Source organism: Staurois parvus, unplaced genomic scaffold (assembly GCF_062004578.1).
Source record: "Staurois parvus isolate SC_StPar_1 unplaced genomic scaffold, SC_StPar_1.0 ptg002907l, whole genome shotgun sequence".
Taxonomy (NCBI): domain Eukaryota; kingdom Metazoa; phylum Chordata; class Amphibia; order Anura; family Ranidae; genus Staurois; species Staurois parvus.
The window spans coordinates 1-24125 of record NW_028320703.1 but is presented as its reverse complement, the minus strand read 5'-3'; the positions used below and the strand labels follow the sequence as shown (position 1 = coordinate 24125).

Sequence of the window (24125 nt, the reverse complement as noted above, 5' to 3'; positions counted from 1 at the left end):
GCCGCCCATTTGGGAGCTTTGATCTGCGAATCAGGCGGCCGCATGAATGCCCTTATTGTCAGTTTATGTGTACACAGTGTGTGAATTATTGAAAATAGTGAGGCCTGAGCCTCATCTGGTAGAGATTACAGTGCAGGCATGCTGGGTGAGGGCCTGTAATTGAATGTCCCCAGATGCTGTTTATTGGCCCACGTCATATGACCCCCCCCACCCCATCCTATGCAGCAAGCTTGTCTCCACAAAACGCAGGGCGCCCAGCCCCCAGCCGCATCGTGAGTGCGCGCTTTACCCCAGCACCTGCCCCGAATATTTTTTACAAGCCAAATTTTTTTATTTTTTTTTTATTATATTGTTTGAATGAAGAGGACCTGACTTGTTGCCTTTTAAACCGATTTATTCCTCGTTGACTTGCAGGACTCTTGTGTGCACAAAGGATTTTCTTACTAAGCAGATTGAAAGTGAATGGAACATGAATGGGGTGGGGGGTGTTTGTGGTTTACTTTAGCGGGAGTTTCAAGTTTTTTTTAGTGCTTTACTTTTAAGTGGAGTTGAACTATAAAACACCTCCTCAGGCCATGGTCTTCATAGGGCATTGTCACATTCTCCACCACCTAAGGGGGACGGCTTCACAATACAACCCAACTCCAGCCATAACTTTTTTTTTTTTCAGCTATGGATAGAGTGGTGAGGGGTTAGAATCTCTGTAATGATTTTTTTTTTTTTATCAGTGTTTTAATGCATGTTGGAAATGTATTCCCCCTACTTCCCAGCCCCTTTCAGTAGGAGAGGTCGTCGGGGAAAATCTGTCGATTGGTGACCAAAATAGCAGTAGACTGGAATAAAGTTAGTGCAATGGTGATCCACTTGGTTAAAAGTGCAACCCCTGACATTGCCAAAGGGCCGCGCAATAATATTCAGGTAATATAAAGCAACAGGAGATGGTTAGAGACTATTGGAGCACTACAAGAGATAGTCAGAGACTATAGGCATGCTACAGGAGATGGTCAGAGGCTATGGGAACACTACAAGAGATAGTCAGAGACTATAGGCATGCTACAGGAGATGGTCAGAGGCTATGGGAACACTACAAGAGATAGTCAGAGACTATAGGCATGCTACAGGAGATGGTCAGAGGCTATGGGAACACTACAAGAGATAGTCAGAGACTATAGGCATGCTGCAGGAGATGGTCAGAGGCTATGGGAACGCTACAAGAGATAGTCAGAGACTATAGGCATGCTACAGGAGATGGTCAGAGGCTATGGGAACACTACAAGAGATAGTCAGAGACTATAGGCATGCTACAGGAGATGGTTAGAGACTATGGGAACACTACAAGAGACAGTCAGAGACTATAGGCATGCTACAGGAGATGGTTAGAGACTACGGGAACACTACAAGAGATAGTCAGAGACTATAGGCATGCTGCAGGAGATGGTCAGAGGCTATGGGAACACTACAAGAGATAGTCAGAGACTATAGGCATGCTACAGGAGATGGTTAGAGACTATGGGAACACTACAAGAGATAGTCAGAGACTATAGGCATGCTACAGGAGATGGTCAGAGGCTATGGGAACACTACAAGAGATAGTCTGACCATCTTCTGTAGCATGCCTATAGTCTCTGACTATCTCTTGTAGTGTTCCCATAGCCTCTAACCATCTCCTGCAGCATGCCTATAGTCTCTGACTATCTCTTGTAGTGTTCCCATAGCGTCTAACCATCTCCTGTAGCATGCCTATAGTCTCTGATACTATGGGAACACTACAAGAGATAGTCAGAGACTATAGGCATACTACAGAAGATGGGCATAGACTATGTGTATGATAAAATGGATAGTCAGAGACTATGGGCATACTGCAAGAGATGGTCAGAGACTGTGGGCGTGCTACAGGAGATGTTGAGAGCCTATGGGCAAGTTAAAAGAGATGATCTGAGACTATGGGCATGTTACAAGGGATGGTCTGAGACTATGGGCATGGTACAAGGGATGGTCTGAGACTATGGGCATGGTACAAGGGATGGTCTGAGACTATGGGCATGCTACAAGAGATGGTCTGAGACTATGGGCATGCTACTGGAGATATTTAGATACTATGGGCATGCTACAGGAAATGGTCACAAACTATGTGTATGATAAAATAGAGACTATAGGCATACTGCAAGAGATGGTCAGAGACTGTGGGCATGCTACAGGAGATGCTCAGAGCCTATGGGCTTGACCCAGGAGATGGTCTGAGACTATGGGCATGCAACAAGGGATGGTCTGAGATTATGGGAATGCTACAAGAGATGATCTGAGACTATGGGCATGCTACAGAAGACCTTTAGATACTATGGGCATGCTACAGGAGATGGCCTGAGACTATGGGCATGCTACAGGAGATGGCCTGAGACTATGGGCATGCTACAGGAGATGGCCTGAGACTATGGGCATGCTACAGGAGATGGCCTGAGACTATGGGCATGCTACAGGAGATGGTCGCAAACTATGTGTATGATAAAATAGATAGTCAAAGACTATGGGCATACTGCAAGAGATGGTCAGAGATTGTGGGCATGCTACAAGACATGATCTGCGACTATGAACATGCTACCAGAGATGGTCAGAGACTATGAACATGCTACCAGAGATGGTCAGAGATTATGGGCATGCTACACGAGATGGTCAAAGACATGGGCATGTAAATAAAGTAGGAAAGGGTGGAGCCTCTCCCTAAGTATCAGTCCGCTTCTTTACCGATCTCCTCCTCCAGCCCTGATGACGTCAGTAGGACATTATTCTGGAAATTTGCTTGCAAACCTCCTGTGGCATCAGCAGTTGTATCATGAAGGTATTATTCGGTTTATTGTGAAAGTAATTCGGGATATATCTATAAAGCACAAGGCTGTGTATGGCATCGCCGTCTTGTCGTAGCTCCAGAGGCAGGCAGGAACGCTCAGACACAATCTTAGATGAATTGATAGATCTCATGGCAGGACCGTGTTGTGTACTAGCTGGTATGTATGACGTTTTTTTTGTTCTGCATTCAGATCTGAGGTTGTTTGTACAGAAAGCCCAGGAGGTTCAGTTCATTGTTAGACAGATCCCTTGATATTTACCTTGATAGCAGAGCGTGTTGTGTCTACACCGCCGTTTCCCTGAATATGCAGAATCTGAGGTGACTAGAGTTTGTCAGGATTCCAACTACATTTCATCCGATTACACAGGATTGCAGTAGAATTTAAAATAGGCAGGGACTGGGCAGGACCAGGAGTGTCGGGACTGGGCAGGGCCAGGAGTGTCGGGACTGGGCAGGGCCAGGAGTGTCGGGACTGGGCAGGGCCAGGAGTGTCGGGACTGGGCAGGGCCAGGAGTGTCGGGACTGGGCAGGGCCAGGAGTGTCGGGACTGGGCAGGGCCAGGAGTGTCGGGACTGGGCAGGGCCAGGAGTGTCGGGACTGGGCAGGGCCAGGAGTGTCGGGACTGGGCAGGGCCAGGAGTGTCGGGACTGGGCAGGGCCAGGAGTGTCGGGACTGGGCAGGGCCAGGAGTGTCGGGACTGGGCAGGGCCAGGAGTGTCGGGACTGGGCAGGGCCAGGAGTGTCGGGACTGGGCAGGGCCAGGAGTGTCGGGACTGGGCAGGGCCAGGAGTGTCGGGACGGGGCCGGGCCAGGAGTGTCGGGACTGGGCAGGGCTGGGGGTGTCGGAAGGAGGGACAAGACAGGGCATAGTCTGGGGTTTCTTTGTTGGGACAGGGCAGGGCGAGGGGTGTCTGTGTTGGGACAGGGCAGGGCGAGGGGTGTCTGTGTTGGGACAGGGCAGGGCGAGGGGTGTCTGTGTTGGGAGAGCGCAGGGCCTGGGGTGTCTGTGTTGGGACAGGGCAGGGCGGGGGGGGCTGTGTTTAAAAAAGGGCAGGGCCTGGGGTGTCTTAGTCGGGTCAGGGTAGGGCCCGGGGTGTCGGGACAGGGCAGGGCCTGGGATGTCTGTGTCGGGACAGGGCAGGGCCTGAGATGTCTGTGTCGGGACAGGGCAGGGCCCGGGGTGTCGGGACAGGGCAGGGCCTGGGATGTCTGTGTCGGGACAGGGCAGGGCCTTGGGTGTCTTTGTCGGGACAGGGCAGGGCCCGGGGTATCTTTGTCATGACAGGGCAGGGCCGGGGGTGTCCGTGTTGCGACGGGGCAGGGCTGGGAGAGTCAGGACAGGATAGGGCAGGTGTCCAGGTTGGGACAGGGCAGGTCCTGGGGTGTCTCTGTTGGGACAGGGCAGGGCCCAGGGCTGTCAGTGTCAGAACAGGCAGCGCCAGGTGTGTCAGAGTCGGGATTGGGCAGGGCCAGGGGTGTCGGGTCATGGCTTTGGGCACCAAGGCAGGGCATGGTTAATGGTGCTGGAACAGGGCAGGACTTTGGGATCCAGAACAGGCAAGTCCAGGGGTGTCCATGTTGGCACAGGGCAGGGCTGAAGATGTCAGGGCATGACTGTGGGTGTGAAGACAGGGCAAGATCAAGCGTAACCAGGCAGGGCTGGGGATGTATAGACAGGGCAGGGCCTTGGGCACCAGAAAGGGGCAAGTCCAGGGGCGTCGATGTTGGCACAGGGCAGGGCCGGGGGTGTTGGGCATGGCCTTGGGTAGTAAGATTTGGCAAGATCAAGGGTGCCAGGACGGAACAGGGCAGGGCCTTGCGCGCCAAATTGGGCAAGTCCAGGGGTGTCGATGTCGGCACAGGACAGGGTTGGGGATGTCGGGACATGGGCTTTGGTGCTAAGACAGGGCAAGATCAAGGGTGCTAGGACAGGGCAGGACCAGGAATGTCTAGACTGAGCAGGGCCTTGGCTTCTGGAATGGGGCAAGTACAGGGGTGTTGATGTTGGCACAGGGCAGGGTTGGGGATGTCGGGACATGGGTTTTGGTGCTAAGACAGGGCAAGCTCAAGGGTGACAGGGCAGGGTTGGGGATGTTGGGGCCTTTGGTGACAGGACAAGGTCAAGGGTGACAGGGCAGGGTTAGGGATGTTGGGGCCTTTGGTGCCAAGACAGGACAAGGTCAAGGGTGACAGGGCAGGGTCAGGGATGTTGGGGCCTTTGGTGCCAAGACAGGACAAGGTCAAGGGTGACAGGGCAGGGTTGGGGATGTTGGGGCCTTTGGTGACAGGACAAGGTCAAGGGTGACACGGCAGGGTCAGGGATGTCTAGACAGGGCAGGGCCTTGGGCAAGTCCAGGGTCAGGTCAGGGGAGCCTACAACATCTGTAGTGTAACAATTGTAATTTCATACATGTACTGCCTATTCACAGAACCAGCCACTTATCAAATCTATATTCATATAGAACAAAATCAAGTTCAGTTGAAGGCCAACCGCACTGGAAGCTGGTCAATGTTTCGTTACTGGCGAGTTTTCATTTTGTCATTTCAGTTCTTCATCTGTGTACACATTGTAGCTTAGATGGAGTCTTCCAGTAAACTGACCCCATTCGTTCTTTTATTTCAGGTAGGAACGAATTAATAGCCAGATACATCAAGTTACGGACAGGCAAAACGCGGACCAGAAAACAGGTAATACATTGGATTATCTTAGTCGTTTGATGTCATCGATATGTTAATTGTACTTTAATCATTCCCTGATTGCGGGGTTATTAGAGGACAGCGTGGATCCCTAATCTGGTGCTGCGTAAAAGCTCCCAAAATTGCCCCAATTTACTACACCATTTGTCTCGTTCTGATAATATAATGTGTGCCTTTAAAAGCCCGTTAGAATTTCTGTGGTAGTGAACGCGGTGCTGTTATGTTGGATAACTCGTGCGCTCTTATGCCGCATCATGGTCACGTTCGCTCTGTGGGAACATACATGTCCCCGATTCCATCCCTGTGCTCACCATGTTCCAGCCCCTTCTCGGGAGGATAGCTTTATATTCGAAAACCCAACTCCATCCAGAACTCTTCCATCTATGGAGAGAATGGGGTGGGATTAAAAAAAATATATCAGTGTTTTGGGTGCATGTTGGGAATTTATTATCCCACTTCCTGCCCCATTTCAGGACAGGACTGGAAGTCATGGAAAATCTCTCCATTGGTGACCCAAATATCGATAGTAGAGTGGAAACCGATTTTAACAATGGTAATCCACTTATTTACAAGTGCAACTTCCTGGCATTGCTAAAGGGGCTGCACATAATATTTGGTGAGGGGAAGGCATCAGAGAGCTGGCATAGGCTGCAGACCTGCAACGGGAGAAGGTTACAAATTATAGCTACACTACAAGTTAGGCTATGGGCATGCTGCAAGAGATGGTCAGGATCTATGGGCATGCTGCAAGAGATGGTCAGGATCTATGGGCATGCTGCAAGAGATGGTCAGGGTCTATGGGCGCTCTGCAAGAGATGGTCAGGGTCTATGGGCGCTCTGCAAGAGATGGTCAGGGTCTGTGGGCGCTCTGCAAGAGATGGCCAAGGACTATGGGCGCTCTGCAAGAGATGGTCAGGGTCTATGGGTGCTCTGCAAGAGATGGCCAGGGACTATGGGCGCTCTGCAAGAGATGGCCAGGGACTATGGGCGCTCTGCAAGAGATGGTCAGGGACTATGGGCGCTCTGCAAGAGATGGTCAGGGACTATGGGCGCTCTGCAAGAGATGGTCAGGGACTATGGGCGCTCTGCAAGAGATGGCCAGGGACTATGGGCGCTCTGCAAGAGATGGTCAGGGACTATGGGCGCTCTGCAAGAGATGGTCAGAGACTTTAGGCACTCTGCAAGAGATGGTCAGGGACTGTGGGAGCTCTGCAAGAGATGGTCAGGGACTATGGGCATGCTGCAAAAGATGGTCAGAGATTCTAGGCACTCTGCAAGAGATGGTCAGGGTCTGTGGGCACTCTGCAAGAGATGGTCAGGGACTATGGGTGCTTTTCAAGAGATGGCTAGGGACTATGGGTGCTCTGCAAGAGATGGTCAGGGACTATGGGCACTCTGCAAGAGATGGTCAGGGACTATGGGCACTCTGCAAGAGATGGTCAGGGACTATGGGCACTCTGCAAGAGATGGTCAGGGACTATGGGCGCTCTGCAAGAGATGGTCAGGGACTATGGGCACTCTGCAAGAGATGGTCAGGGACTATGGGCGCTCTGCAAGAGATGGTCAGGGACTATGGGCGCTCTGCAAGAGATGGTCAGGGACTATGGGCACTCTGCAAGAGATGGTCAAGGTCTCTGGGAGCTCTGCAAGAGATGGTCAGGGACTATGGGCGCTCTGCAAGAGATGGTCAGGGTCTGTGGGCACTCTGCAAGAGATGGTCAGGGACTATGGGCAGAGACTGAGGAAAGGTTACATGAGGCTGCTAGAGATCACTGGTGTCACAACCCCCTTCACAGATCAATGCTCCCTACGGCTATTATAAATGGTTCACATTTCAGATTTCTCTCAGCAAAATCCATTATAAGAGATCAGAGGGAAAACCCCCCATAAGTGATAAAGGATAGAAGACGACAACGCAGAACAAAGTCATTTATTGTGAAAGAAATCAACTAAAAGTACTAAAGGAAGTACAGACCCCTGGCTGCAGGGTCCCCGGGGGGCTGCACAATCGGGGCCACAGGGTCACAGGATGGGCACCAGAGGGTTACAGCAAAGTTTTGCACATTTTTAGAGATCAAAAGGCTTTCCAGATAATCGTCACAATAAATATCATACCCACAAAGCACATTTCAGGTGGAGGCTGACTGGTTGATTGACACATTGAATGTTTGCATCATTCTAGGGAGACTGCAGTAGCACACTGCACTGGGGTTCCCAGCTCCACCCACTACTTCCCATTGTTATGGATCAGTAGTCTCCACACTGCACTGGGGTTCCCAGCTCCACCCACTTCTTCCCATTGTTATGGATGGGTAGTCTCCACACTGCACTGGGGTTCCCAGCTCCACCCACTACTTCCCATTGTTATGGATCAGTAGTCTCCACAATGCACTGGGGTTCCCAGCTCCACCCACTTCTTCCCATTGTTATGGATCGGTAGTCTCCTCACTGCAGTGCTGGCCCAGTTGCAATCTTTTGCTTACATTCTCAGTATGAGGCCCTTGAGTCACTATTTCTCCCACAGATACAACTCACTATTTCTCCTAGTGACACCAGCAATGAGGCACCATTCCTTACACTGACACCAATGATGAAATCCTATTCCTCCCACTAATCGCAATACCAATTCCTCCTAATGACACCAATGACATGACACTATTCCCTGTAATGACACCGACGATGAGGCACTATTCCTCCCACTGATACCAATGATGAGGCACTATTCCTCCCACTGATACCAATGATGGGGCACTATTCCTCCCACTGACATCAATGATGGGGCACTACTCCTCCCACTGACACCAATGATGGGGCACCATTCCTCCCACTGACACCAATGATGGGGCACTATTCCTCCCACTGATACCAATGATGGGGCACTGTTCCTGCCACTGACACCAATGATGGTGCACTGTTCCTCCCACTGATACCAATGATGGGGCACTATTCCTCCCACTGACACCAATGACGGGGCACTATTCCTCCCACTGACACCAATGACGGGGCACTATTCCTCCCACTGACACCAATGACGGGGCACTATTCCTCCCACTGACACCAATGACGGGGCACCATTCCTCCCACTGACACCAATGATGAGGCACTATTCCTCCCACTGACACCAATGATGGGGCACTATTCCTCCCACTGACACCAATGATGGGGCACTATTCCTCCCACTGACACCAATGATGGGGCACTATTCCTCCCACTGACACCAATGATGAGGCACTATTCCTCCCACTGACACCAATGATGGGGCACTGTTCCTCCCACTGACACCAATGATGGGGCACTATTCCTCCCACTGACACCAATGATGGGGCACCATTCCTCCCACTGACACCAATGATGAGGCACCATTCCTCCCACTGACACCAATGATGAGGCACTATTCCTTCCACTGACACCAATGATGGGGCACTATTCTTCCTCCTACTGACCACAAGTGCTATGCTGTTTTTTTTTTGTTTTTTTTTACTTGCACAATTGCACAAATTTTAAGTGCACGTATTGGCGTACATTTTTATATGTATAATTTTTTTTTACATTTTCCTGTAACGAAGTCCTATTTTATATATATGATTTCAATCTGGAACATCGGGTAGCTGATGCATTCCCCCCCCCCCCCATATTGGCATACATATATATATATATATATCTTTTTTATTTTCCTGTAACTTTTCTCAGTGACAGGAAGTCAAATATATATACAGTGGGGCAAAAAAGTATTTAGTCCCCACCAATTGTACAAGTTCTCCCACTTACAAAGATGAGAGAGGCCTGTAATTGGCATCATAGGGAGACCTCAACTATGAGAGACAAAATGAGAAAACAAATCCAGACAATCACATTGGCTGATCTGGAAAGAATTTATTTGCAAATTATGGTGGAAAATAAGTATTTGGTCGCCTACAAACAAGCAAGATTTCTGGCTCTCACAGACCTGTACCTTCTTCTTTAAGAGGCTCCTCTGTCCTGCACTCATTACCTGTATCAATGGCACCTGTTTGAACTTGTTATCAGTATAAAAGACACCTGTCCACAACCTCAAACAGTCACACTCCAAACTCCACTATGGTGAAGACCAAAGAGCTGTCGAAGGACACCATAAACAAAATTGTAGACCTGCACCAGGCTGGGAAGACTGAATCTGCAATAGGCAAGCAGCTTGGTGTGAACAAATCAACTGTGGGAGCAATAATTAGAAAATGGAAGACATACAAGACCACTGATAATCTCCCTCGGTCTGGGGCTCCACGCAAGATCTCACTCCATGGGGTCAAAATGATCACAAGAACGGTGAGCAAAAATCCCAGGACCACACGGGGGGACCTAGTGAATGACCTGCAGAGAGCTGGGACCAATGTAACAAAGGCTACCATCAGTAACACACTACGCCGCCAGGGACTCAGATCTTGCAGTGCCAGACGTGTCCCCCTGCTGAAGCCAGTACATGTCCAGGCCCGTCTGAAGTTTGCTAGAGAGCATTTGGATGATCCAGAAGAGGATTGGGAGAATGTCATATGGTCAGATGGAACCAAAATAGAACTGTTTGGTAGAAACACAACTCGTCGTGTTTGGAGGAGAGAGAATGCTGAGTTGCATCCAAAGAACACCATACCTACTGTGAAGCATGGAGGTGGCAACATCATGCTTTGGGGCTGTTTCTCCACAAAGGGACCAGGACGACTGATCCATGTACAGGACAGAATGAATGGGGCCCTGTATCGTGAGATTTTGAGTGCAAACCTCCTTTCATCAGCAAGGGCATTGAAGATGAAACGTGGCTGGGTCTTCCAACATGACAATGATCCCAAACATACCGCCCGGGCAACGAAGGAGTGGCTTCGTAAGAAGCATTTCAAGGTCCTGGAGTGGCCTAGCCAGTCTCCAGATCTCAACCCCATAGAAAACCTTTGGAGGGAGTTGAAAGTCCGTGTTGCCCAGCGACAGCTCCAAAACATCACTGCTCTAGAGGAGATCTGCATGGAGGATGGGCCAACATACCAGCAACAGTGTGTGCCAACCTTGTGAAGACTTCCAGGAAACGTCTGACCTCTGTCATTGCCAACAAAGGATATATAACAAAGTATTGACATGAACTTTTCATATTCACCAAATACTTATTTTCCACCATAATTTGCAAATAAATTCTTTCCAGATCAGCCAATGTGATTGTCTGGATTTGTTTTCTCATTTTGTCTCTCATAGTTGAGGTCTCCCTATGATGCCAATTACAGGCCTCTCTCATCTCTGTAAGTGGGAGAACTTGTACAATTGGTGGTGACTAAATACTTTTTTGCCCCACTGTATATATAGGATTTCAATCTGGAACATCGGATAGCTGATGCATTTTTTTCCCCTAATATTGGCGTACATTTATATATATATTTATTTTTTACTTCCATTAACTTTGTAGGTGAGGAAGTCAGTAGAATGCAGGGGCGGACTGACCATTTGGAGGGCCCGGGGTCAGTAGGGGGCCCCATGAGATGCCCCTGGTACCTTTTTCATAGGCTTTTTTGAGTTTGGGCAAGGACACAGGGGCCACATGATCCCCTATTGCCCGGGGGCCCCATGTGTTGTCAGTCCGCCCCTGGGGCCCCATGATCCCCTATTGCCCGGGGGCCCCATGAGTTGTCAGTCCGCCCCTGGGGCCCCATGATCCCCTATTGCCCGGGGGCCCCATGAGTTGTCAGTCCACCCCTGGGGCCCCATGATCCCCTATTGCCCGGGGGCCCCATGAGTTGTCAGTCCGCCCCTGGGGCCCCATGATCCCCTATTGCCCGGGGGCCCCATGAGTTGTCAGTCCGCCCCTGGTAGAATGTATATACATAAATAGGATTTCAGCCTGGAGCCCTGGATAGCTGACACATCCCCCCCCCCTGCGCCCCCCGCCCCCAGTGGTTTGTATTGTAGCATCTCTATAAATTTTGGGTTTACCTGCCAGCAGCTCCCCCCCCCCCCCTCCTGACTTGTCTTGTGTTTACAGGGGCATGTCGCTCGGGAACAATAGCCCCTCACATTGGCATGCCTAAAATGTTACAGTCCGCAAGAAAGCGACTGATGAGTCAGCAGTAAACGCCAAGTCCCCGTCCCGAGCGCCTTTCTCCATCAATTAGCCGAGAGTGAAAGAGCAGCCTGTGGCCCCAGACAATGCCTTGATTTAACCGCCGAAGATTTACTGGGGCCAAGTTCAAATCCTTCTGGAAAAAAAAAAGAAAAAAAAAAAAAAAACCCAACCGCACAGGTCTACCAGGAATATTGCTCCATACCCCCCCCCCCCCCCCATGGAAGAGATCCTCTGGGCACCGTTGTCTTTCATTCGCCTTCCTAGTTTATTTTTTTACTTCATTTTTATTTTATACCTTTTTAGCTGTTTTGACGATCAGAAATGTATTTCCCTATAATGAAAATCAAAAGTTTGAGGTTCCTTTACAGAGAGCTTAACATTTTTTTTTTCATGTTTATTTTTTTTTTTTTTAAATGTTAAATGTGCAAATTATAATATTTATATATATATTTTTTTATTGGGTTTACAGACTTTTCTAACTGCATTTTGTTATATGTTTGTTTTGACTTTTCTACAGAATTGCATAATAGAATATAAACTGTGGTGCTGACATTACATTGTGACAGCTTTACAAAACTCAGAGGTTTAAATAAAAAAATTTTTTTTTTTTTTTTTCGGCCCCATTTCAAACTGGAAGGAAATTGAGTAGCTGGCCTTTCGTGTGTTTAAATCGTATAAAGAGGGATATTTTTTGGGCAATAAAAAATTTAAAGCAGACGTTGCGTCAGGGTGTAAGGTCCACTTATCTTGTAGACAGAAACCGGAGTAAAAAAAAACAAAAAGTGCAATCAGATTTTATAAAATGTAAAGCCAACCTTGCATCACACTGGAAGGTCCAGTTATCTTGAAGAATGAAAGTAATTTAAAAAAGTGCAATTAAATTAAAAAATTATTTTTTTCTTTTAAAATCTGTTTGTGACATCGCTTGGCCTTCTCCCGGGGTCCTGGAAATGCTGGTTATCCTAACTATCACAAGAAGACATACAAGCACTGCGCATGAATGTTTTCTAATGAGATTTGGATCCTCGGCCTTCCCAGGGTCATGGAAGAGGGCTTGGTGATGTTTAGTTGTCTTTTAATTTTTTTTTTTAATTTTCCTGTATAAAATGTGATTTTGCACATAGGGGTCTGCAAGATGAGCGAACCTTGCAAGGTCTGTCTGCATTATTAAAATAAAAAGCATATATATATTTTATTCTGTACCAAGGTTTTTTTTGTATTCGCTGCCAGATTTTATTTTATTATATTTTTTAAAGTTCATTTAAAAAATATTTTTTTTAATTTCATTTTTTAATTGAATTTTATTTATTTCATCATTTTTAAATGATTTTTTTTTTGGGTGGGGGTTCATTTTTTCTTTCATCATTCTTTTTATTTCATTTTTTTCATTTTTTTTTATTTCATAATTGTTTTTAATTTTTTTTGTTTCATTTGTTCATTTCATCATTCTTTTTATTTCATTCTTTTTTTATTTCATTTTTTTGTTATTATTTAATTATTTTTTAAATTATTTTGGGGGGGTTCTTTTTTTATTTCATTTGTTCATTTCATCATTCTTTGTATTTCATTATTTTCTTTAAATTTCATTTTAATTTATTTTTGTTTTTTTATTTCATTATTTTAGGGGGTTATTTTTTTTCTTTTTTTCTTTCCTCATTCTTTTTGTCATTTTTATTTATTTTTGTTATTTCGTTATTTTTTATTTCATTTTTTTTATTTCATCTTTTTAAATGTTATTTTGGGTTTTTTTATTTCTTAAATTTCATCATTTTTTGTTATTTTGGGTTTTTTTATTTCTTTTTATTTCATCATTCTTTTTATTTCATTCTTTTTTTTTTTTCAATTTTAATTTATTTTTGTTATTCCATTATTTTATTTGTTTATTTTTTTAATTTCATCATTTTTTAAATAATTTTTTGGGGTTTTTTTTATTTCATCATTCTTTTTATTTATTTTTTTATATATATATTATATCTATATATATATATATATATATTATATCTATATATATATATATATATATTATATCTATATAAATATATATTATATCTATATAAATATATATTATATATCTATCTATAGATTATATCCATATATCTATATAAATATCTATTATATCTATATATATATATTATATATATGTATAGATATATATTTCATTTTTATTTTATTTTTTTAATTTAATTATTTTTATATTTTTTTATTTCATTTTTTTTTATTTTTTACTTATCTGTTATTTCATTATTTTTTTATTTATTTTTTTAATTTCATCATTTTTTTTAAATGTTATTTTGGAGTTTTTTTTTTATTTCATTCTTTTTTTTATTTCATTTTAATTTATTTTTGTGATTCCGTTATTTTATTTATTTATTTATTTTTTTTTTACGTTTAGGTCTAAAACTCATTCAACTGAGAGTATTATAATCCCCATTAGTGCAAATTTGTTTTTTTTTTTAATTTTTTTTTTTTTTAATGCTTGCAAGCCTACCCTTGCAGCGATATAAACAATTAGCGCCCCGGTCGCCCCGCCCCCAGGGGCTATCCCAAAATCGAGCGCACCATACTAAATATACATTTTTTTATTTTTTTTTTAATTCCTTTTTTTTTTTTTTTTTTTTAATTATTTTTTATTTATTATTTTAAATCTGAACCCCGTAGGTGTCTAGTCACATACAGGTCTTAGCAAGAAAGAAAGTTCGAGAAATCCAAGCGGCCATTAAGGTACGTCTGGCTTGCCCAGTTTGTAAGGGCTTTTCATCTCCATGGTTACAGGCTTTTTTTTTCCTTTGTTTTCCTCCCTCCCCCCACCCTGCAGGTGTCTAGTCACATTCAGGTTCTTGCCAGAAGGAAATCTCGTGATTTTCATTCCAAGCTGAAGGTATGCGCTTCTCTGCTTCTGGGCTTGTGGTTGCTACGCATCTCACTTCCTGTTTCCCATGGTGACCGGTGAATGCTCCGTGCTACGATCCTCGTAACCTAGTTTTTTTTTTTTTCCTTTGCATGTCAGAGCTGTTTACGTTTCTTAATACCTTCTCTACTATTCTCTCTGCATCAGTCGCTGCGAATCAAAGCGGGTCGGCCCGGCAACATTCGCCGAGGTCTCCGAGCCTCACACTGAGCCGCACACTGAGGGTCTCCGAGCCTCACACAGAGACAATGACAATTAATAGCCAATCAATGAGCGAGTCTCCTCTCCACCGAGGTGTTCTGTCCCTTACAGGGGCGATTATTACCGGCGGACATGAAAGCGGACCTTGCCTTAGGAGGCGTTACCGGGAGAAGGGGGGGGCATGCCTTTCTATATTACATGCGGCACCAGTTGCTTCTTTGTAAAAAAAAAAAAAAAAGACAAAAAAATGTAAATAAAACAAAAGAAAAAAAATTTAAAGCAACAAAAAAAATAAAAAAATTTAATAAAACAAAAAAAATTAAGTGAAAAAAAATTAAATAAAAAAATGAAGACAAAAAATTGTAAATAAAACAAAAGAAAAAAAAATTAAATAAAGCAACAAAAAAATAAAAAAAATAAAAAAAATTAAATAAGAAAAAAATGAAAACAAAACATTTTTAATAAAACAAAAGAAAAAAATGAAAGCAACAAAAAAAAATTAAATAAAAAAAAAGATAAAAAAAATTAAAACAAAAAAATTTAAATAAAACAAAAGAAAAAAAAATTAAATGAAGCAACAAAAAAATTAAATAAAAAAAATTAAAAAAATTAAAACAAAAAATTTTAAATAAAACAAAAGAAAAAAAAAAATTAAAGCGGCAAAAAAAAATTTAATTAAAAAAAAAAGATAAAAAAGTTAAAACAAAAAAATTTAAATAAAACAAAAGAAAAAAAAAATTTAATAAAGCAACAAAAAAAATTAAACAAAAAAATTTAATAAATAAATTAAAAGAACAAAAAAAATAAATAAGACAAAAAAAAACAAAACAAAAATTTAAATAAAACAAAAGAAAAAAAAAACAAAATTAAATAAAGCAACAAAAAAAAATTAAACAAATGAAAAAAATGAAATAAAAAAAATGAAAACAAAAAAAAATTTAAATAAAAATAAAAAAAAATTAAATAAGACAAAAAAACAAATGAAAACAAAAAAAATTTAAATAAAACAAAAGAAAAAAAAACAAATTAAATAAAGCAAAAAAAAAAAATAACAAAAACAACAAAAAAAGTAATTAAAAATAAATAAATAAAAAAAAATTAAATAAGAAAAAAAATGAAAACAAAAAAGAAAAATTAAATAAAAGAAAAAAAAAATTAAATTAAAAAAAAGTAATAAAAAAAAATTAAATGAAACAGATAAATTTAATTTAAAAAAAATTAAATAACACCAAAAAAGTTTTTTAAAATAAAACAAAAGAAAAAAAAAACAAAAAAATTAAATATAACAAAAAAAAATTAAATTGAAAAAAAAAAAAATTCTGCATTGCAATCTGGATGCCCTTCAGCTTTCTTGACAGTGTGTCCCCATTTTTTGCCTCAAAAAATTACAAAAACCCCCAAAAAAATAAATGGAACCAAAAAAAATTAATTAAAACCAAAAAAAATAAAAATAAAAAAAAAAAAACAAGCAAAAAAATTAAATAAAAAAAAATTTCTACATGGCAATCTGGACGCCCTTTGGCTTTCTTGACCGTGTGTCCCCATTTTTTGCCTCCAAAAAATTAAATAAAACCAAAAAAATAAATTAAATAAAACAAAAGAAACAAAAAAATTAAATAAAACAACAAAAAAATGAAATAAAAAAAAAGAAAAATTCTGCATTGCAATCTGGACGCCCTTCAGCTTTCCTGACTGTTAGCCCCCGTTTTTTTAATTTTTAAATTTTTCCGAAGTTAATTGAACATCGTTCTTCCATTGATAGTCCTGATTAAAGAGAAACTCCCGGCAGACCTATAGACCCCCCCCCTCCCCCTCCATAGGATACGTGTTTGTTCAGTAACCGTAAACTCGTATATATGACCCGCTCAACCGACGTTTGACTTGATATTGTGCAAACGCACGACCTTCCTCTAACATCCGACTACTGATTGGTTGTTGGGTCCACCGAGGAGCCACGAAAGAGTTGGATTTACAAACAATCTATGGTTGGAATACATTCGTACATAAATAGGACGGCACGGGGGGTTCAAGTCTAAATTTACTTCCAGAAGGAAGAAGCGTAGAGTGGAAGAAGGCACTCGCTACCCAACCCCCGTCCTCAACCACGCCAGCCTCCCAACCCTCAGCCACGCCAGCCTCCCAACCCTCAGCCACGCCAGCCTCCCAACCCCCGTCCCCAACCACGCCAGCCTCCCAACCCTCAGCCACGCCAGCCTCCCAACCCTCAGCCACGCCAGCCTCCCAACCCTCAGCCACGCCAGCCTCCCAACCCTCAGCCACGCCAGCCTCCCAACCCTCAGCCACGCCAGCCTCCCAACCCCCGTTCCCAACCATGCCAGCCTCCCAACCCTCAGCCACGCCAGCCTCCCAACCCTCAGCCACGCCAGCCTCCCAACCCCCATAGCCAACCAAGGCAGCCTCCCAACCCCTGTCCCCAGCCACGCCAGCCTCCCAACCCCCGTCCCCAACCACGCCAGCCTCCCAACCCTCAGCCACGCCAGCCTCCCAACCCTCAGCCACGCCAGCCTCCCAACCCTCAGCCACGCCAGCCTCCCAACCCTCAGCCACGCCAGCCTCCCAACCCTCAGCCACGCCAGCCTCCCAACCCCCGTTCCCAACCATGCCAGCCTCCCAACCCTCAGCCACGCCAGCCTCCCAACCCTCAGCCACGCCAGCCTCCCAACCCCCATAGCCAACCAAGGCAGCCTCCCAACCCCTGTCCCCAGCCACGCCAGCCTCCCAACCCCCGTCCCCAACCACGCCAGCCTCCCAACCCTCAGCCACGCCAGCCTCCCAACCCCCAAAGCCAACCAAGGCAGCCTCCCAACCACGCCAGCCTCCCAACCCCTGTCCCCAACCACGCCAGCCTCCCAACCCCCATCGCCAACCACGCCAGCCTCCCAACCCCCATCGCCAACCACGCCAGCCTCCCAACCCCTGTCCCCAGCCACGCCAGCCTCCCAACCCCCATTGCCAACCACGCCAGCCTCCCAACCCCCGTCCCCAACCACGCCAGCCTTTTGGAAGATTAGAGCATTATATTTTGGGGGTTTTAGCACAGTGGTCTCCAAACTGTGGCCCACAGGATGGAGGTGGCCCTTTGATTGCCCTTATTCAACTCTTGGGGCACCACTCCTCCCACCAGCACTAATGATGGGGCACCATTCCTCTTTATTACCAACAATAGGGTGCCATTCCTTGCACTGATACCAACAAAGGGGGCCTATTACTGACACCAATGATGGGGCACTATTCCTCCCACTGACACCAATGATGGGGCACTATTCCTCCCACTGACACCAATGATGGGGCACTATTCCTCCCACTAATACCAATGATGGGGCACTATTCCTCCCACTGACACCAATGATGGGGCACTATTCCTCCCACTGACACCAATGATGGGGCACTATTCCTCCCACTGATACCAATGATGGGGCACTATTCCTCCCATTGATACCAATGACGGGGCACTATTCCTCCCACTACCGCTAATGATGGGGCACTATTCCTCCCACTGACACCAATGATGGGGCACTATTCTTCCCACTGACACCAATGATGGGGCACTATTCCTCCCACCGACACCAATGATGGAGCACTATTCCTCCCACTGACACCAATGATGGGGCACTATTCCTCCCACTGATACCAATGATGGGGCACTATTCCTCCCACTGACACCAATGATGGGGCACTATTCCTCCCACTGACACCAATGATGGGGCACTATTCCTCCCACTGACACCAATGATGGGGCACTATTCCTCCCACTGACACCAATGATGGGGCACTATTCCTCCCACTGACACCAATGATGGGGCACTATGCCTCCCACTGATACCAATGATGGGGCACTATTCCTCCCACTGATACCAATGATGGGGCAATATTCCTCTCACTGACACCAATGATGGGGCACTATTCCTCCCACTGATACCAATGATGGAGCACTATTCCTCCCACTGATACCAATGATGGGGCACTATTCCTCCCACCGACACCAATGATGGGGCACTATTCCTCCCACCGACACCAATGATGGAGCACTATTCCTCCCACTGACACCAATGATGGAGCACTATTCCTGCCACCGACACCAATGATGGGGCACTATTCCTCCCACCACCACCAATGATGGGGCACCAATCCTCCCACCACCACTAATGATGGGGCACCACATCCTCCCACTGATACCAATGATGGGGCACTATTCCTCCCACTGACACCAATGATGGGGCACTATTCCTCCCACTGATACTAATGATGGGACACTATTCCTCCCCCTGACACCAATGATGGGGCACTATTCCTCCCACTGACACCAATGATGGGGCACTATTCCCCCCACTGATACTAATGATGGGGCACTATTCCTCCCACTGACACCAATGATGGGGCACTATTCCCCCCACTGATACTAATGATGGGGCACTATTCCTCCCACTGACACCAATGATGGGGCACAATTCCTCCCACTGATACCAATAATGGGACACTATTCCTCCCACTGACACCAATGATGGGGCACCATTTCTTTCACTGACACCAATAATGGGGCACCTAGACAGCATCTAGCATGTAGGTTGACCATCGAGAACAGGTAGAAAGTTGGTGCAAACATCTCAGATGTTCCAACTGTTTGGAAAGCCTCCAGTTCCAGGCACTTGATGGGGGGGTTGTATGACATTCCTTGTGTCACAATAAAAATGAAAAGCAGCCCCCCCCCAAAATGAGGACAAGTTGTACAGCCCTGGGACAGGGAAGCAGAGAGTACGTGACGGGGGCAGGAAAGGTCCCATCATGACTCCTCTTCTCGTTTCTCCCATGCCTGGAGTCGTTTCTTAACGACCAATAAGTAGTTATAACTAAAGAGCAGCCAATAGGATCGCTCCCCAAGCCTCCAGCTTGGTCCCAGTCCTTTCTAAACGTCCCCTACACATTGGCCGACGAATGTTGAGTCAATGGGTAGCAGCAAATGCCCATTCCTTGGTCACAGTCGCCCGTATTTTCTCTGCCAGTCCCAGTTGTCCACCATGCTAGCTGCCACCGAATTGGCGTGTGCAGAGTCCCTCCCACTGCATGAACATGCACGCTTTGGGCACCAGGAGCATGCATGCCGTGATCAGTTGTTCGGCGGTCAGCTCACGCTCCCACGTCCAGCTGTGCGGTCTAACGTCTGTGGCGAGCTTTACTAACCCCCTTCATTGGCAGGACTGCTCGGCAGGGAAGGAGTTGCGGCCTTTTTTTCTTTTTTTCCTGAACGCCCGTGGTACGTTGGGCAGCATGCTGGCTGGCAGGCATTGCTCTTTGGTGGCTGGCTTTGTGCAGACGAGCCCGGCTGGTAACCGAGCGCGCGGCCTTCTTCTAATGAGTCTTGCACCCCACCGCTGTCATCCAAAATTCGGCATGCGTTGGGTGGCAGCTCCTTTTTTTTTTTTTCAGAAGTAACAGTTGCAACCCCAGGTTAGTCCGTGTCTCCCGAAGCATGCTGCAAGTCTAAAAACCCCCATCCAGGGGCCACGGAGAGCTGCGTTTTAACCCCTTCCGCACCAGCAAGGAATGGCTTGTTTGTGACCCTTTCATCTCTCTCGCTTTTTGTTGTTTTTTTTTTCATCTTTCAGATAGGGAAGGGATAGGCCGCCACACGGCAACATCCTGGATCCATATTCCGTAGCTAAGCCTCAGAAATGTTGATTTGATGACAGTCAGATGAAGCTAAATATAGTCCGGCTCACTCTTTGTTTTGTTTTTTTTTTCTTGTTCAATGAGCGGCGGTGAAAGCTTTTGAAAAAGAAAAAAAAAAAATTCCTTTTGAAGTGAAAGAAAGTCTTGAGCATCGGGGACGCACACAACGAGATGTATTAATTACTAGTCGTTAGGTAACAAGTCAGAACACCTCTGAATGTGCATTCTTCCCGGTGCCCAGTCATCGCTGGGCTGAAATAGTCACCTTTTGTTGCTTCATTCGGCCTCGTTAATGCGGCAACAATGGAGCAGAGCTGTCCTTTTATGAAGCTGAAATACCTTTTTTTTTTTTTTTCTTTTTTTCTTGCAAAGCCCTAATTATGTCTAAGCTAGCCATTGAAAATTTGGTGCCCCAGATTCTGAGGAGCTACAAGTCGCAGCGTGTCCTGCTAGCGATAGCAGAGATTTTCTTTTATCATTGGGAAGAATACACACAGAAGTCGAAATGAAGCTGAAATACCTTTTTTTTTTTTTTTTTTTTTTCTTTTTTCTTGCGAAGCCCTAATTATGTCTAAGCTAGCCATTGAAACATTTGGTGCCCCAGATTCTGAGGAGCTACAAGTCGCAGCGTGTCCTGCTAGCGATAGCAGAGATTTTTTTTTATCATTGGTAAGAATACACACAGAAGTCGAAATGAAGCTGAAATACCTTTTTTTTTTTCTTTTTTTTTCCTTGCGAAGCCCTAATTATGTCTAAGCTAGCCATTGAAAATTTGGTGCCCCAGACTCTGAGGAGCTACAAGTCTCAGCGTGTCCTGCTAGCGATAGCAGAGATTTTTTTTTATCATTGGGAAGAATATACACAGAAGCTAAAATACCTTTTTTTTTTTTTTTTCTTGCAAAGCCCTAATTATGTCTAAGCTAGCCATTGAAACATTTGGTGCCCCAGATTCCGAAGAGCTACAATTAGCAGCGTGTCCTGCTAGCGATAGTAGAGATTTTTTTTAATCTTTTTTTATCATTGGGAAGAATGCACACAGAAGTCAAATCTAGCGCTTTCTGCTCAAGGATGGGGGAGGTCGTTCGGTGATTTTTACAACCCTCTCGCTTGACAGCTTTGAGCAGCTCCCCCGTTCTGCGATGGACTGATTTTTAAAATGGGAACTGAGGCACCACGCCGGTGCGAAGAGGTTCAGATACATGTTTATTCCAATAAAAATCAGGGAGTCAATCCAAAAGTATCAAATGTATTACGGGGGGGGGGTCTAAGGGGAGTTTACCCCTGAAGCGTGTTGAATACTTTTCGGGTGGTCCCCATGACTCGGAGTAAGGCTAGGTTCACGTCTGTGCGGGTGCGGGTCTGCACGAAAATCCACCCGCACAGAGGAATGCGCACCCGTTCTAATGGCACGCCACCCACACTGGGAAACGCAACCGTACTGGGAACATCGGCTGCATTTTCGGAAGAAGTGCAGGGACTTCTTCCATGCGTGTCACGGGGAACGGGAGTCCATTCACCCCTGGTTCACATCTATGAGGGTGGTGCCGCTGCGGATCCGCATGGAAATCCGCATGGCTGCACCACCCGCACAGAGGAATGCGGACCCGCGGGCGGGTGCCGTTCTAATGGCACGCCGGCCCGCACTGGAAAACCCAACAACCGAGGTTCCCATGCGGGTTGTGTTTTCAGAAGTAGTGCAGGGACTTCATCCCTGTGGGCACGGGAGTCCATTCACCCCCGGTTCACATCTATGCGGGTGGTGCCGCTGCGGATCCGCATGAAAATCCGTGCAGTCGCACCAAGTTGAGGACCCACGGGCGGGTGCCATTAATTCTAATGGCACGCCGCCCGCTCTGGGAAACTCAACCGTACTGGGAACCGAGGTTCCCGTGCGGGCTGCGTTTTCCAAAGTAGTGCAGGGACTTCTTTCCCTGCGTGTCACAGGCCAATGAATGGGCTCCTGTGCCTGAGTAAACCGCGGCCCGCACGGCCACATAGGTGTGAACCGGGGGTTAAGTTGTATCAAGACCTCTTGGCATTGGTGTGGCTCTTCAGTTTCCATTTTTGTCACATTACACTACAAGCCAAGGAGGCCGTGGAGATCCTCTAGGGCAGGGGTGTCAAACTCCATGTCACCGCGGGCCGTATCAGCATTATGGTTGCCCTCAAATGGCCGGTTGTATCTGTAAGACTAGATGTCCAGAGCCCCCCCCCCCCATTACATCAGATGTCACATCCTCCCTAACATCACTGTGCACCCCCTCTGGGGAGAGAGCTGGAAAGCAGAAAGTGCAGGGTCTGGAGGAGGAACAGAGGAGGAGAGTAGTCAAGTTACCAGAGCCTGCTGAATGCTGACACCAGGGGGGGCAGAGATGAGGGGGTGCTGCAGCTGCACTGAGAGGTGCAGGATCTGGCAGAGGAGTTCTATTCTCCTCTCTGCTGCCGACCGCTGAGACAAGGTGGGGGCGGAGACAAGGGGGTTCCTGCAGGAGAGGTGCAAGGGCCACATGAAATGGCCTGGAGGTCTGGATTTGGCCTGCGGCCTTGTCCAGGGCAGGGGTGTCAAACTGCATTTCATCGCGGGCCGTATCAGCATTATGGTTGCCCTCAAAGGGCTGGTTGTATCTGTAAGGCTAGATGTCCAGAGCACCCCCACCCCCCCATTACATCAGATGTCACATCCTCCCTAACATCACCCTGCACCCCCTTTGGGGGCAGAGCTACAAAGCAGAAAGTGCAGGGTCTGGAGGAGGACCAGAGGGGGCCAGTTGTATCTGTAAGACTAGATGTCCACAGCACCTCCCCCCCTCCCCCCCCCCCCCCCTCATTACATCAGATGTCAAGAATCCCACATCCACCCTAACATCACTGTGCTGGAAAGCAAAAGTGCAGGGTCTGGAGGAGGACCAGAGGGGGCCAGTTGTATCTGTAAGACTAGATTTCCACAGCACCCCTCCCCCCTCACATCAGATATCAAGAATCCCACATCCTCCCTACCATCACTGTGTTGTGCCCCCTTTGGGGGCAGAGCTGGACAGCAGAAAGTGCAGGGTCTGGAGAAGGACCACAGGAGTCAGTTACCAGAGTCTGCTGAATGCTGAGACCAGGGAAAGCAGAGATGAGGGGGTGCTGCAGCTGCACTGAGAGGTGCAGGATCTGGCAGAGGAATTCTATTCTCTCTGCTGCCGACCGCCGAGACAAGGTGGGGGCGGAGACAAGGTGGGCACCTGCAGGAGAGGCGCAAGGGCCACATGAAATGGCCTGGAGGTCCGGATTCGGCCCACGGGCCTTGAGTTTGACACCTGTGCTCTAGGGTGTCGAAGCTGCCTGTCCAGGGACCGGGTCACCTACATCAACATCAAGACTTTAATTGGCAATATTCCTGGGGGCAAACCTGCACTTATTTTTCCACTTTCCTAAATTGATTGTGAAGGCCGGGCTTCTCTATGTACCTCCTAACCGCACATCCCCAACGGCCAGTCCGTTACCACGCGGCTGTTTCCGGTAAGGACTCCGGACCTAACGCAGCCCTTGAATATTACTAAGCTGAGGGCTGTAAATCATTGGAACATTCCTCTGGCAATATGTAGATTAGTTTTTTTTTTACCTCTCTTTGTTGGTGATCTCAATTCTGCCGCTCTCATTTCTATGTGCAATCGTTCCGAGGAAATTGCTCTTGTCTATACAAAGGGTATTAAGAAAATGTTTCAG

At 46.1% G+C, this 24125-nt stretch overlaps 2 protein-coding genes across 3 annotated transcripts in view; both read left to right on the top strand.

The window, feature by feature from the left end:
- LOC149428940 (transcriptional enhancer factor TEF-1-like) overlaps positions 1–15143 on the top strand; it is a 114601-nt gene extending 99458 nt beyond the window's left edge. The window contains exons 2-3 of one of the 2 annotated variants that reach the window (XR_016310659.1): positions 5468–5532; positions 14276–15142. Coding sequence is in view for 1 of the 2 variants with exons in the window: in XM_089666915.1 (XP_089523041.1) it covers positions 5468–5532; positions 14433–14567 (200 nt within the window). In the remaining variant the exon portion in view is untranslated. Of the gene's footprint in view, positions 1–5467; positions 5533–14275 lie in introns of both variants that reach the window. The other variant, XM_089666915.1, reaches the window with a different exon arrangement.
- Positions 15144–16225: 1082 nt separating this feature from the next.
- Positions 16226–23989, top strand: LOC149428939 (uncharacterized). The gene is made up of 2 exons (XM_089666914.1): positions 16226–16259; positions 16738–23989. Exons 1-2 carry the CDS (start codon positions 16226–16228, stop codon positions 17931–17933), a joined length of 1230 nt encoding a protein of 409 aa, XP_089523040.1. The 3' UTR covers positions 17934–23989.
- Positions 23990–24125: the final 136 nt, after the last annotated feature.